This window comes from Nuphar pumila, chromosome 14 (genome assembly GCF_984573655.1).
Source record: "Nuphar pumila chromosome 14, dmNupPumi1.hap1.1, whole genome shotgun sequence".
In the NCBI taxonomy this organism is placed as follows: domain Eukaryota; kingdom Viridiplantae; phylum Streptophyta; class Magnoliopsida; order Nymphaeales; family Nymphaeaceae; genus Nuphar; species Nuphar pumila.
This window is the reverse complement of record NC_143262.1, coordinates 13,520,898-13,535,956: the sequence shown is the minus strand read 5'-3', so window position 1 is coordinate 13,535,956 and position 15,059 is coordinate 13,520,898. Positions and strand designations below refer to the sequence as shown.

The 15,059-nt window shown below is 36.7% G+C and overlaps 1 protein-coding gene across 1 annotated transcript; it reads right to left on the bottom strand.

Moving 5' to 3' along the window:
- Positions 1 to 202: 202 nt before the first annotated feature.
- Positions 203 to 1,038, bottom strand: LOC149816433 (calmodulin-like protein 30). The gene has a single exon (XM_089987444.1). It carries the CDS (start codon positions 990 to 992, stop codon positions 432 to 434), a length of 561 nt encoding a protein of 186 aa, XP_089843570.1. The 5' UTR covers positions 993 to 1,038; the 3' UTR covers positions 203 to 431.
- Positions 1,039 to 15,059: the final 14,021 nt, after the last annotated feature.

The following is a 15,059-nucleotide window of genomic DNA, read 5'->3' as shown; positions in this document are numbered from 1 at the left end:
ATTTTATGTCATTGATTTTTCAATCCAATCTGATATCCATGTTGAAAACACGATCCAAGGGCCAATTTCTATTAAACCAAACATGTAAATCATATTTAGAGGTTCAAATGTGAAAAAAAATTAATAGAAAATTTATAGTTTTCCCTTGGGAAGTTCCCTCACCCACGTGGCAAGCAAACATATTGCACATATTTTAAGCCAGAATTTTATCAAATGTGAAAAAGAAATTCAAATTTTCAAATAAGCGACACCCACTTAGATGATATTACAGGCACTAACAAAATGGAAGCAACCCCTCTATATCCTTTAGCTAAAGTCCATCTTAAGTCAATCATTTGGTAAAAGTCTATATGCCATGAGTTGGCCTATAAGAATAACAACAAGGTAGAAGAATACAACACACCATATATATGAACTATATTGACCTATAGCTAGTGAACCATCTTCATAGTATTGGTCATCATCATCATGAATTCATGAAGGTCAACCTGACCATCCCCATCTTTGTCTACATTCTTCACCATCCTCTTGCAGTCCTCCAAGCTGCACCTCTCCCCCAGCCTCTTAAGAACCTTGTACACCTCCTCCCCACTGATCCTCCCATTCCCATCCAAATCAAACACCTGAAATGAACTCTCTATATCACTCTCCTTCACCCCACCTCCCATCCCAACCACAGCCATGAACTCCTTGAAATCAATGAACCCATCACAGTCTGTGTCTGCAACCTGCATCATGTCCATAACATCTGCCTGCGTGTTACCCTTCCCAAAAGCCTTGAGAACATGCTCAAGCTCCTCTGTAGAGATCTTCCCATCTCTGTTTGTATCGAACCTCTCAAAGACTCGCTTCATTTCCTCAGTGTTTGGCTCAAACAAACGAGGGAGACTAGAAGAACTTGCATTCTTTTTACTTAGGGACCGTTTAGATGACTTCCATGGGAATTGCTTGGCCTTCCCACAACTAGAAAAGAAAGAGCTAGACTTTGCCATTTTCTTGTGAGAAAAAGGTGGTAATGGTGGTTGTGATAGTAAATTGCAATGCATTCTGATGAAGATTGACAACATGATTTATAGATACTTCTTATCACACTTTATTCCATAAAAAAAAGGCATAGAATGATATAAAGTCAGATTCCAAGTTGAAGTGATTGAGTGCAAGTTGGTAGATGCTTTTATAATAGCCCCAAGTTTCGAGTCAGGATCCACTCACCCCCTAAGTCATCGCTATCTTCATACCCTTATTTGAAATTTCATTGATGCAAGTTGTTTTGATCGAATTGGACTCTAGATGTGATCTACGTTGTCCATTTAGTGAAGATCAACACTTTAATCGCTGGAATCCCACTTGTTTGCAGAATTTTTTGGCAATTCAAAAATCAACTACTGAGAAAAACACAAAATTTTGTGATTTAAAAAATTATATTTTTTCATAAAAAAGTACAATGCAAGGGTTTGATTCTTATTAAATTAACCATGCTAATTCCATCTATAAGGTCTGATTTGATCAAAACAACCTTGTATCGATAAGATTAAGAGGGGTATGAAGATGGGGCGTGACATAGGGGATGAGTGGAACCAAATTATCAAGTTTCACCTGTATCTTGTGCTTCATATAAGGTTTTTATTTCTCATAGCATATTACCATAGGAAGTATAAGATGAATCCAGCTACTAAAACCAACCTTAAGCACAAAACCTTTAACCAAAAGTAACTATTCCAGCCCATGGGATTCTCATAGCATAAAGGCATAAGAATTTATTAGTGGACACAGGTACTGATAAAAGGCGTAAGAATCTATTCCTAACCAATCAAGTTGCGTAGAATACTTGCATTGTTTTATTCACAGTAGTGTTTTATGGAAGCTTCTATCTATCTTGGCATGCTTGCTTCTTGAGAAGCTGCTTTAGAAACTGTAAGCTAAAAAATTTCACGAACTCAATTCCTTTATCATGGGAAACATGTTTTCAAAGACATCAGATTTTCAATCTCAAAATTGAATTTTCACTGACAAAACAACACATTTGCGTAATTTATGGATTGTGATTCTTATAATAACACCATAATTGATTAAAAAGAACTTCTCAATTTACTTCTTAAATGGTTATTAATTAACTTCTGGCTTCCTTTACATGTACTTAAAACCCCCTCATTTTCTCACTTCCACTTCTTGATTAGGCCTGCCTCTTTGGCAACTTTGCCTTAAGTTCAGCAAATTAATTAAGCATAAAGAAAGTAACCTATTTAAGCTTGTTTAAATAAGGATAAATAAAACTGAGCTTAATTGGCATCTTTTTTACTTTTTTTTGTAAGAGTGATGCTAATTAGTGACGTCATTCTCGTGCACATAGAGATGCTCTTTTTATTGTTCATGATTCCACTTGTATAAGGGAAGAACAAATTACACGGCTACTAGTTTGTAACATCAAATTGATATATTCACCAAATCTGCCTTACTTGTCTGTCATTCCTTTTCATATTTCTGCACATACCCTACGAGCACAGAAGTGACTAATATTAGTCCTTAGAAGTTGTAAGAATTTAAGATAAAAAACAAAATATATACCTGATGATAAGTTTTCCAAGGGTGTGCCTATTAGATGCACCAATCTTTTTGAAAGAATCTCCCTTGCCCTTACTTAAGCTCCCAAAGATGGCAACAAGGCAATCTTACATAGCTTAGTTTTCATTCTTCATGATATTTAAACAAATACAAAATTCCAACGGCAGCTTAAATTGTTTACAGATGTCCTGTAGTATAATTTCTGAAAATTTTTAATTATAATACCATGAAAACTTAATAAAGACACCAACGGGGCTCCACTTGTTTGGTAGGAGCTGTTGGTGCACGTTGCCTTGTGTTGGGACGTTGCAAGTTCAAAACCCAAGATACCTTGTATAACCGGTGGGGGTCTGCCTAACCCCAGCTTGCCTATAAAAAAAAAATTGAGACAAAAATCTGCTGCTGGAAATTGAAGAAACTGAAAGTGTACATGACCTAGCAAATAGGTGCAAAAGGTGAGTCCTGAAGACGACTCCGTCCACAGTACTCATGGAGATTTACGCCACAGACACTAGGGCCACCGTCAACATGGCATCTAATTTCAGCCCGCAATGGGCCTTCTGAACCATAACAGTGGTTTCTCCTTGTTATAAAGAAAAAAAGGACATTATCCGACTTAATATGAATGAATATTTTTAACTTATCCTTGTACAAAAAGTAAGGCAGCTTAACAGATATGGTTGGTCAAAATCATGTATACTTTGAATAGAGCAAGGGCAAGCAAGTGGGCAACAGTGGCCGCAGCCCATTGGATGATTTTCCTAAGGGAGTTTCTGGATGTACTTGCTTATCCAGACAAGTGAGATAAGCTAAGATATTATATCTCTTATTGTAATAGCTTATCCTATCTGTCTAGATAAACAAATGCATCCAAGCAAAATTGTTAAATGCGATGAGGCAAGGTGTTGAGCCTGTTATGAAGTGAGGTGTAAGCCTCAAGGCGTTGAAGCGTAAGCTTCATGATCAAAATAATAAAATATATAGTATTAATAAAATAATGAAATAAGGAGTGAAACAAACCAAATATGATAGGTGAAAGATTAACAATTAACAATTAACAAATAACAAATAACAAATAACAAATAACTAACTAATAAAAGTATATTTTGGTTCCCAAAGAACAACACATGTTGGAAGCTTGCCAAGGACAATTTCCACATAGGCCATAAAAATATGGTCAAATACTGATTTTACTATGAGAATTTATCAAGATCTCATCTGCAACCAGAACTCATTAAAAAATTATCATTAAGATACGAGAAACAAAATCTGTATAAAAGTAAAGGCCATGACTGTCGTGTAACCTATCCATTTTCAAGATTAAAGCACCATCCTCAAGATCTCATGGGGTGTACTGTAAAATACAGCGAAATAGAAAACATATTTGCTTGAGAAAATGGAGAAAAGTGGAACTAGCATGCTTTTAAGTTCTCAGCAACTGATTTTAATGTAATCAGTGACATGCTGCGTACGCCTTAGAAGTGAAGTGCGCCTCGATGCGAGGCGTGCGCTTCACCCATGTGAAGCGTGCACTTCGAGCCTGCAAACGCCTCCCTACAACACCTCGGTTCCTTGAGCTTGTGCTTCGCCTCTGAGGCATACACTTCAGGTACTGAGGCGTTCGCCTCTAACAACATTGCATCCAAGTATACCATTAAGAGAACTTGTGTTATATCAATTACAAAGATCTATAAGGGGATTATTTTTTCTCTTGCAGTCTTACCAACCAGACGTACGGAGGATGCCCATAAAAAAAGACTATTATATTGCATGTTTGATTTAGTCGCCTGCGGCCATGAACAATCACAGTTGAGAAAATAGAAGCTGTGATTATTGGTCTCAAGGTTAATCTTGCATTCAACTTTCACAGGATTCAAGGCAGGAACAATCACAACTTATACTTTTCTCGTGTTTCACTAACCTTGATAAAGTGTTGTGATTGAGATTTACAATCACAGGATCTTGAGAAAATCCAAGAATCACGGAGCATTGCAAACTATGAGAAAAAACTGAACAGAGGATAACACTCTCAAGGAAAAACTCTTCTTTGGAAAAAAACGATCTTGAAATGATAAATATTGCCTATAGCCAAGAACAGAGAGAGAGAGAGAGAGAGAGAGAGAGAGAGAGAGAGAGATGCGGGCCTCCACAATGGGCAATATTAGTTCTGAAAATAGCGGTTAATTTATGTTTGAATATAAGAGAATGTTGCCTTGTTTTATTCAAGTTCTTTAGCCCTCGTTTCAAAACCGTCAAGGATTGCTTGATTGCCATTTGTGTCTTGGAAACCAGCCCCAACAGTTTGCTGCTGCAGGTGAAAAATATGCCAAAATTTTCTGACCTTATGCACAGCACGATATGTATCGGTCAGCTGGTTCTTTAATACTACATGTAATCACACACTCACTGATTCAAAAACCAATGCTACATAATGAGGTCGACCTACGGCCACCAAAGACAAATTAAAGGAAAGAAGCTCAAGCCATGCATAAATGTTCTCCCACCTAAACTTTCTAATCCGTTTTATGAATTAACACAAAGTCATGACATCTACTACAAAACAAAATGATGCTTCAAGAGATGGGAAGCATGGAATGATATGAACACTTACAGCAGTTGTGATGAAGAGGTTGTAGCATTGATTGAAGCAGCCTGGCCTGTACTTATTAATATGCCAACCTGCGTTTTCCTTCGTCCCAACAATAAAATAACCAATTAATAGGCAGCTAAATTGCCTACTCTAGAAACACCAAATGATCACTGGTAGCTTTTTTGGGATGCTGATGATTTCAATATTATTTTTCAGTATAGTTTTTCCTCTTTTGATAAGTAGTGATGTCCAATCACACTGTAAGTGAAGTTGATTGAAATAGCTGGGCAAGACTCAGGCGTCTTAGCCAATTGAGGGGCTATATTCCCATCATTAAAGAAAAAACAAAAAAAAAAGACTAATTGGATGTTAGATTTTTTTTTGTGGGGGCGGGGGGAGAGAGTTGATAGGCAAGTTGGATAATAACTACTGCAGAATTTCAAGTGGAGACCCCTCAATTATGATAGTACAACCTAACAATCCAGCTATCTCATTGAACCCTGAATTTGATGGCAGAATCGATTAGATATTGTCATTTCACACTTGTTCAGCTAGTGCGTGTCAAATATGGTTAGTGCTTAATCATCACCCAATTGTTCATAAGCAACACTGGCTAGAAAGTATCATACCTACAAATGCAAGGAGGTTGTATTTAGTGAGGGAATTAGATCCCAGTTGTAAAAGATGAAAAGAATATAATTAGAGCCATAAAGCTTCAAAATAGTTTAAAACAGTAAGAGGCTCAGTTGGTTGGCATTGATGACCTTTTCTGCCTTCCTAAAGGAGGGAATGAGTTTTATCTTCCCGCTTTGCCAAGGCATGCAGGAAAAATGACTTATGCTAAAGAGATTATGCTCATAGGAACAAGTTGTCGTATCAATAGTTTTTAAAGAACAAGAATATAGAAGATTGGGCTTTTATGCAATCTGGTTTCTTGGAAGGCAAATGTGAGTCCCATCTTCATCATAATAGTGTTTTAAATGAAGATTATTACCCTGCACTAACACATTAATATGGATAGTAATATAACAATATTGGTTTATCTCCTTATACAACAAATATGCCTTTTACTGACATACAATTTGTGTTAGTAAAGGGTTTCAGTGATGCACACAAGCATCAATAAATGTGTCACTAAATGTATCATCAGTAATGAAATCACTGACGACTTTTGTTTGTGTCAGCATTGGAGGATTTTACTGACGCATCAATGCTCCCATTACAATAGTTGATACATAACAGGATTTGTGATTTTTTTATTTAAATGTGACATATAGTGAATCATAAGCTAATATTGTGTGATATGTGTAATATGTATACAAACATTACCATGATGGTGGTGATATTGAAACGAGGTAGCGGTGTACATTTATTTTTTTCCATGGGGGTGTATATTTAGGTTGCTTCAAAAAAAAAAAAAAAATCCAAAAAAACATGTATATATATATATGTGCTTTAGTTAGACACATTTATGAGAGAGAGAGTCCTTTTCTTTTTTATACATGTCTCTTTCACGTATTTGTTTCTTTATTATTATTAGATTTAAAAGTTTTTGTGAGAAAACCAAAATAATTAACTTTATAAAGGATGGCCTAGGCTAGTGTGTATGTGTGTGGGCAAACTTGGTGAAAAGCTTCACCGAGAAATGTCGGTGAAGTTTGGTTTGATGCTATTTGCTTCCACGAAATGCCTCCCTCATACTTGGCTATCTTTTGTGGTTATCAGGTGCAATAATTGAGCCACTTTCAAATGGTGATATACTGCAAAGAATTGGTCTTGTAGAAACTTTTGACACTGCAATAACTGTAATTTTTAAATGTTAAATAAATTCATATGGATTTTTCAATGAATCTAGATATTATCGAAATAGATATTTTTAAAGAATCTGGATATTTATCCAAATTCATATTTCAGTGAAATAGTAGTAAATATTTAATTTATTCAAGGGTAAGGATATATTTAGGTAAATAACAAAAATGTATAGGGGCATAATGATAATTTACCATCCCAAGGGTATATTCTAATAAATATTTAAAATAATTAAAAACAAAAGACTACTTTTATACCCAAGTGGCAACTGGGTTACTTGGAATTAGATCAAGATTAAAATAGTAAAAATAAATAAGATTTATAAAATTAACAAAATAAATAAAAAAATTAAAAATTTCTCACCTTTTTCTATGAAACAACCAAATTTGATGATTTTTGTAAATGGTTTTACAAAACCTCATTCAAAAAACAAAGAGAACATAGTTTTTAAAGGGGGTTCTTGAGAGACTGAGCAGAGGGTGACCCTACCCTTGGGTCTATAAATAACTCTATGGGGCTCTCTCTGATGCAGAGCATCCTGAAGATTCGAGCTTTGAAGACTAATTGGATCTAAATCCAATTCCCAAGATCCAATCTAGGATGCGATCTCGGGCAGATCCAATCGTGTAGGACTATTAGGGTCCAATTAGATCTTTGCCAACCGAGACCTGTTTTGATTATTGTGCTACAATATCTGAGATATTTTACATCTTTCTCAGAGATTGTATTTTTATTATTCGATTCCATTTTGGCATGTGAGGAATCGTGTTAAATATATTTTTATTTCTAATTTTTTTAGGAGTCGGATTCTATGAATCCGGATAGTTCTGGTACCCTGTAGGATTGTTTTGTGGTGCTAGAGGGTGTATGGTGAACATGGACAGTTTTTATTTTTTGTATTTTCATTTTCTAATATGTTTTTGGTGCAGGATCTAATTCGCTGCACGATCCAGGTCTGGATCTTGATCCATCTCAGTGGAGCCCTAGTTGGCGCCACTTTGGGGTGGACCAATTTGGGCCTGGTTCAAATTCAATTTTGACTATTCCAAGTCAAAAATAGTTGTTGGCCCTTGTTAATGTTCATGGCCAAAAATAGGCTAGTCAAACTCGTTTTTGGAGCTTGGCTTGAGAAGGTCATTTGGCTCTCTAATGTGGCTCTTTTCCAAGCCCCAAGCCTTTTAATGTGTGAAGGTCAACCAAGAGGAGGGGGAGCTTCTTCATTTTCGTTTTTGGTGTTGGTTGGTGCTAGAGTGAGGAAATTTTTTGCTTGGTGACTGGTTTTGAGAAAAAAAAAACTCCTTTGGTGAAGGTGGAAGCGAAAGTCATTTTTGGTGTGAAGGTGATCTTGTTAAGATCGACCTTGGTGTGTTGACGTTTATAGTTTGTGTTGGCTATTAGTTCGAGTTGCGGTTCGAGAGGATTCTTCCTGGTGTTGCTGCTTCTCAGTGACATCCATTATCTTCGTCTTCCGGATATCATATTCTTGGGTTCTCTTGTTCTTACATCTTCGTTATTTTATCATTGGTGTTTTTTTTGTTGTTGTTTCTATCAAAGTTATGAGTGCTCTTTATCAGATGTTTGCCAAGGTTTTGGCGAATAGGCTGAAATTGGTGGCTAACTAGATTTTTTCAAACTCTCAGTTTGCCTTTATCCGTAATAAAAGGGTTCAACATCCGTTCATCATGGCGTCCGAGGTTGTTTATTCCTTACAACATAGCGGTCAACCTTACTTTGTCCTTAAATTAGACTTTCATAAAGCTTTTGACTTTGTGCATTGGCCATTCTTATTTCAAATGTTAGCAAATTTTGGTATTAGTCATCGCTTTTCTGGTTGGGTGAGGGAGCTGGTCTTAAATGCCCAGACCATGTTAAATATAAATGGTGTTAGAGGAGACCGGTTCAAGCTGGGGCGGGGTTTGCGGCAAGGGTGCCCCCTATCACCTTTGTTGTTCAATGCAGTTGCTGAGGGTCTTGTGGTCTTGCTTAAGCGGGCTGATGTATCGTGTTTCATTGATCCTTTGCAGGTTTCTGACTTCTCGGGTCATATTCTTACTTATGTTGATGATATGATCATTTTTGGTCGTGCAAATGTTCAACAGATGCTTAGGTTCAAACTTATCATTCAGTTCTTTCTCTCCCTATCTGGGCTTTCTCTAAATGAGACCAAATGCTCTATTACCATGTTCAATGTTAATGCCAATATGCTTGCAGTTGGAAAGAGAATTTTTAATTGCACTATTTCTGACTTGCCTATTATGTACCTGGGCTTGCCGTTATAAGTGAAGCACCTATATTCTGTTGTTTGGGCTTCGATGCGTCAAAAAGTGAAGCGCAAATCGCTTTCGTGGCAGTTGTCTTATCTCTCCATCGCTGACCGTCTAACCTTAGTCAGACATGTTCTTTCAACTATTTCAGAATTTTTCATGTCTATGTTTGTGATGCCTGTGGGAGTAGAGAAGCAACTGACGTGCTTGCTGGCAGGTTTTCTATGGTCTGGGTGTCAACTCAAGGGTAAGCGTCACTTGATTGGTTGACGTTCAGTGGTCTTACCTCGACGTATGGCTGGTTTAGGCATTCATGCGCCCAGACTGCGAAACATTGTTCTTGTCGCCAAGCAATGTTGGTTGGCTCACCAACCGGATAACCCTTGTGCTAGTTTGCTTCTTGCTAAATATGGGGCTCCAGCTCTTATCCCGGTTCGTCTGGGAACCCGGGGTTTTGCGCTCTTGCACTTGCGTAAATCGTGGTTGAGGGCTTTAGCCTGCTTTAGAGACCATTTTAAGGACTCCAAAAATTTTGGTCAGTGGTTGCAGCGGGCGTTGGCGCCAAGCAGAGAGTTTTTCACAAAAAAAGTCTATAGATTGTTGCTCTCGCCGGGGGCTGATTGGTTGCCTGAGGATGTGCTTTGGGCGAATGGTCCTTCTCCTTGTTCTCGAGTCCTGACTTGGTTAATTCTGCACGATAGGATCCAGACCTACAATAATTTAAAGAGGTGGGGCATTCAGCTCCCGAGTTGGTGCGTGCTTTGTCAAGCTGCAGAAGAATCTACGTTTCACTTGTTTTGGTCTTGCTCAATATTTGTGGAACTCTTTAGCATGACCTAGAGGCATCCGAAAGTGTTTGTTAAGGAGGTGTCCTTTGCGCTAGATCTGATCTTGGGGCCGGTTTGTATTAAGCGTAGCAAGAGGTGGAGGTTCATCTGGCGAACATAGTTGCTTACTTATTGGTGGTTTGTTTGGATGGCGCGAAATGATGCTCATTTTCGTCAAATTCCAGTTAACATTAATAACCTGGTGCATAAAATCTTGGTAGATGTTTATGCGATCTTGCGTATGCATCTTACTGATCTTCCGCTCCCTCCTGCTAATGCTACCTCTCTTTTGCCGCAATCTGGGCAAGCGGCTCCGGCGTGAGCCCGTTTATCTGTCTGATGTTCTTTTTTGTTGTGCTTTCTTTATTTGTTTTGGCTTTTGCTCTTGTTCAGTTCATGGGTTCAACATTTTGTTGATCTTCATGAGTGGTAATGTTGAATTACTTTCATCTCTCTCTCTCTCTCTCTCTCTCTCTCTCTCTCTCTCTCTCTCAAATACCAAGCATGTTCAGAAACAAAGCCAGCAAACTCAAACTATAGACAAATTTAAGCAAGAAAAACTTGATTTATGTCCACAGAAAAGACAGATGATGAAATATTAAGCAAGATCATTTTCACAGTCATACCTTTCAGAGAAGAAGATCAAGAAGCAAAGAAATAACAGAGCTTCGGGGATGAATATGAGATTACCAACAAAAGGAAAGGAGAATCAGTAGGAGACAATTTGGATATTTATATAGCTTACATCCTTTTTACTTGGTTTGCATCTTAATAATAAAGAAGACTGAAAAAAGAGTCCTTGTTGACCTGCTCAGCCTTCCCTATTCGAGCGGATCTCACCCTCTTCCATACAGTAGTGCCAAAAAATGGACATCTTTTTACCACGTCCATGGTGAAAATACCATCTGGTCATATTTTTTTTCTCCTTAATATATTAACTTTGTAAAATTTTCAAATTAGTACATTAATTACCAATGTCTTTAAGAGGTAGGGTAAGACTTGCAGGGAAGTAGCACAAATAATAAAATAAATAAATTTTAGAATTATTGTTTTCATGGTTCACATTTAATTTGTCTGTATGACCAATAGGGATGTCAATGAACTGGATTTTATCAGATATCTGACCAAATTTGATTATGTTTAGTTGCAGTTGGTATCCGGACGTGGATATGTTTTGAATTTTTGCTACCGAATCCGAGAAATACCCGAATTTGATGGATATATGAATCTGTTTACATGTAAAAAAGTGGATCTAGTACGAGCTTGTTGCCATCCAAATCTGATTCCAAATTCAAATACCATTAATTTATCAGCAACTTCCTATTATTAAATTTATAGAAAAATCAATAAATTTGAGTTACTACCTACTTTTCCATTTTTTTATTCTAAGTGCCATGGGCAGATTCATTGAAATGGACAGAATCATGTTAGTCTAGAATGAGCCGGTTGTGAAGCTAATCGCCCTGTATAAAACAGAGCAAGAGACTATCTTTATATCCAGAAAAAAGTTAAAAGAAAACCTAAATCACTCCACCTAAATTCACGTGGTGACAAAACAGCTTGAAACAGGAAACAAGACATAATTCTGGGCATAATTTGATAGTAGTTCTGAAATTGTAGGTGATGATATGGACCCAGCCTGACTGAATTATTTAAACTAACCCACCCAATGAATTAGTACTGAACCATAGGATTTAATGTACTTTGAAATTATGGTAAAAGTAAGAAAGAACATGTAAAAAGCAAGATAACAAAGGAAAATGACAAAAAAAGGAAACATTCTATAAAAAAGAGGTAGAAAATGCCAAGAAACTTGAACATTCGCGGACTTCTCCAATTGAATCCCTCAAAAATCAGCCTATTGCTTAATCCATATCCTTTAAACGATGACATTTAAAAAAAAATGGAATAAAACATAAAATATCATGGTATTTAAATCATAAAGTATAGGGATATATCACAATACCTAGTTTTTAGATGTTTTTTAAATATTTTACAGGCTCACCACCAAAAAACTTATTTATCGTGATAAATTGGCTATAATTAGGAGATACTATTACCATGCTTTAGGCATTGCAAGGAATGTGGGAAGAGTAGTTATGGTTATATTGTATATAACCGATCACTGGTTATATTCAATCCCCACCACACATCTCACTTGAGAGCCGCCATGCACATCTCCGTCAAATGAGATGTGCAGTGGTGATGGAATATAACGTTATAGACGAAATCAAGGTTGTTAAATGCGATGAGGCGAAGCGAGGCGTTGAGCCTGCGCTTCGTCTCTGAGGCGTACGCCTCTCACAATCAAGTCTTGCAGTTCTTGCTGTTTTGGTTAATATAAATGGATGTCTTAACACGTGGGTCCTTTGTTTAAATACCACTTTTCTGAAATCTATTGACTTAACATGTTTCAACTGTTTGGGGTGTGGCCTTTCATATAATAAAAGTTACCTGAATAATCAGATATTTACCTTTGGCGCATCACTGCAACGCCTCAGTACCTTCAGCGTGCGCTTTGCCTCTGAAGCGTACGCTTCAGGTACTGGGGCGTACGCCTCTCACAACACTGGACGAAATGACCATGGCTTGGTCATGTTGACACAACAATGATTTTTTTTTTCGACAGAGAAAGTTGGGGTTAGGTGGACCCCTACTAATACAACCATATACCATTGGGATTCGAACTTGCAGCGTCCGAATGCGAGAGCCAAAACAAGAGAAACTAAGGGAGTGGCTTATGGTGTCATTGGACTGGTGACCAACATAGGTGGATAACCTCTATCGTAGAGGGACTCTTGTAGTTACCTCAGATTTTTTTTTCTCCTTGATCTTTGATTCTATTCTTTTGATCCTCATGTAACTGATCTCCTCACCTAACTATTTCTAGAAGGGATCCCCCTACAGAAATGGAAAGCATCTCTCCATTTCCCTCATAGCTGGCTTAATCCAAGGATCGTGGCCACAACTGCATGAATGTGCCATGACCCACACTCACGCCAACATCTTCCACTTGGCCATAAGAACTGAACGTATATAATTCCAAATCATGACAACATTTTGTTTCTTAGCATGCATGGAATTCATCCAACATTTCTCCAGAATCATTTTGCATGTACAATTTTTAACTTATTATGTTGCCCACAATACTATAAAGCAATCCATTGGTTTTTCTTGCTTCAAATAAATATGAAGCAACTCACCCATGTGATATTCATGGCTACTATCACTTAGCCATATGTTTACAAGAAAACCAAACTTTGTTTCTTAATTAAGAAATAATGACTCCTCCAAACATAATTGAAATTTTCATTGTTGTTGCCATAGCATCTAACATCCCCAAAAATTATCTTGAATATCTTCATTTAAAAAAAAAATGATATAAAAACAAAAATACATCTCAAGGATTCAGGGCATATCATATATTCAGAACCCACGTTCCACCATCAAACCAACCATTTAGTTCAAACCAATGATGAAATGAATTAGTTCAAATTAGTAATAAAAATTTAATAAACTTCAAATTAAGTTCATAAAATTTTTCATTCAACTCATCCACTTAAAAAAAGACCCCATAATTCATAGATTCGTCTTCTCCAACACCAGTCTTGTCATCACGTTACTCAGTTATGTTTGAGTCTTACTACCTTGAATAAATATGAAACAACTAGCAGCAACCATGGTTCTCGTACTAAATTTTGCATAATCCAACAGTAATGACATAAATCATAAATCTAATAAACATCAATCGCAAAAAGCATTAAAGTATGTAAAACAATTAAGACGTGCTTGCAATTACATAAGATACATAAATCAATAGATAATGCATGAGGTAACTTTTATCTTTTTTAATGACACTTTTGAATGCATTAACATGATACAATCAATTTAAATTTTCTTTTGACCCACTATAGGTATTGTTTACAAGCAAAAACTAAAGTACAAGGCAATTTCAAGGATATATTTTTTACATACATAATTCTATTTTATTAACTTGGTATGCACTTGTTCCTCGGAACGACATCGAAATATAACACCTTAGGTGACCACTTCTTGGTATACCAATAACGCTTAACAGTTGAAACTCAAAACTACATCATTTTCGGGTCTCAATGGTAAAAAATATCCCCTGATACCATGGCGGAGGGTAACGAGCTCTCATATAGTGCTCTTGAAACAAAAATCACACCTTGAAGTTTAGTACCATCCTATCCAAGGATCTCACCTTTTTAGAGAACAACAAAGGAGAAAATTAATTAGCACATTGTTTGGGTATCTTTTACATCTTAAATTTTTATATGTTCTTTTCACAATGAACGGTTTTAGAACCACATCTATAGTATACACTCATGCCATATAAGCTTTATATTATGCTCAAATGTGGATATCATCTCATACATCATTTGATTGAGTTATCTCTTGACTCAGACACAATAATGTATCTATCATGTGTCAATATGTGAAAATATGTGTCATTCATCATATGTATCATAACAGAATTTAAACTTTGTATTCAATATAATTTTCATAAAAGATTGCACTAGCATACCACCTCAGTAGGTCTTGCTCAAATAGTAAAAACTACAAGTTCTACCGAATCGGTAGGGTGCGATTTTGGTATTTCAATTTCCAAACGTAAGTAGGGTCTTAAGTTTGATATTAGTTTAAGAGATTTTATAGCATATTTAGGAAGATCCTAAAGGGTTAGGAAAAACAAAACAACCTACAGAACAAGGCTGCATTACTATTTCGGGTGTGATATTGACATAGATGGCTTATGCAACTTTATGGAATGTTAGAAGTTGGTCCTATGGTAGAATATGGATCCAAGGAGTATAAATATTTAGGACAAGGTTGAGAGGATGACAAATCAATATAACCACGGCTGGCAGGCTTCAACGTTAGCTTCTACAGGTAAGGAGACACTCTATTGCATGTGAGGGATACAAGAAGAGTTTGGGTGCTTAGCAGTGGTGACTAGATCCATGGGGTTGATCCACATATGAG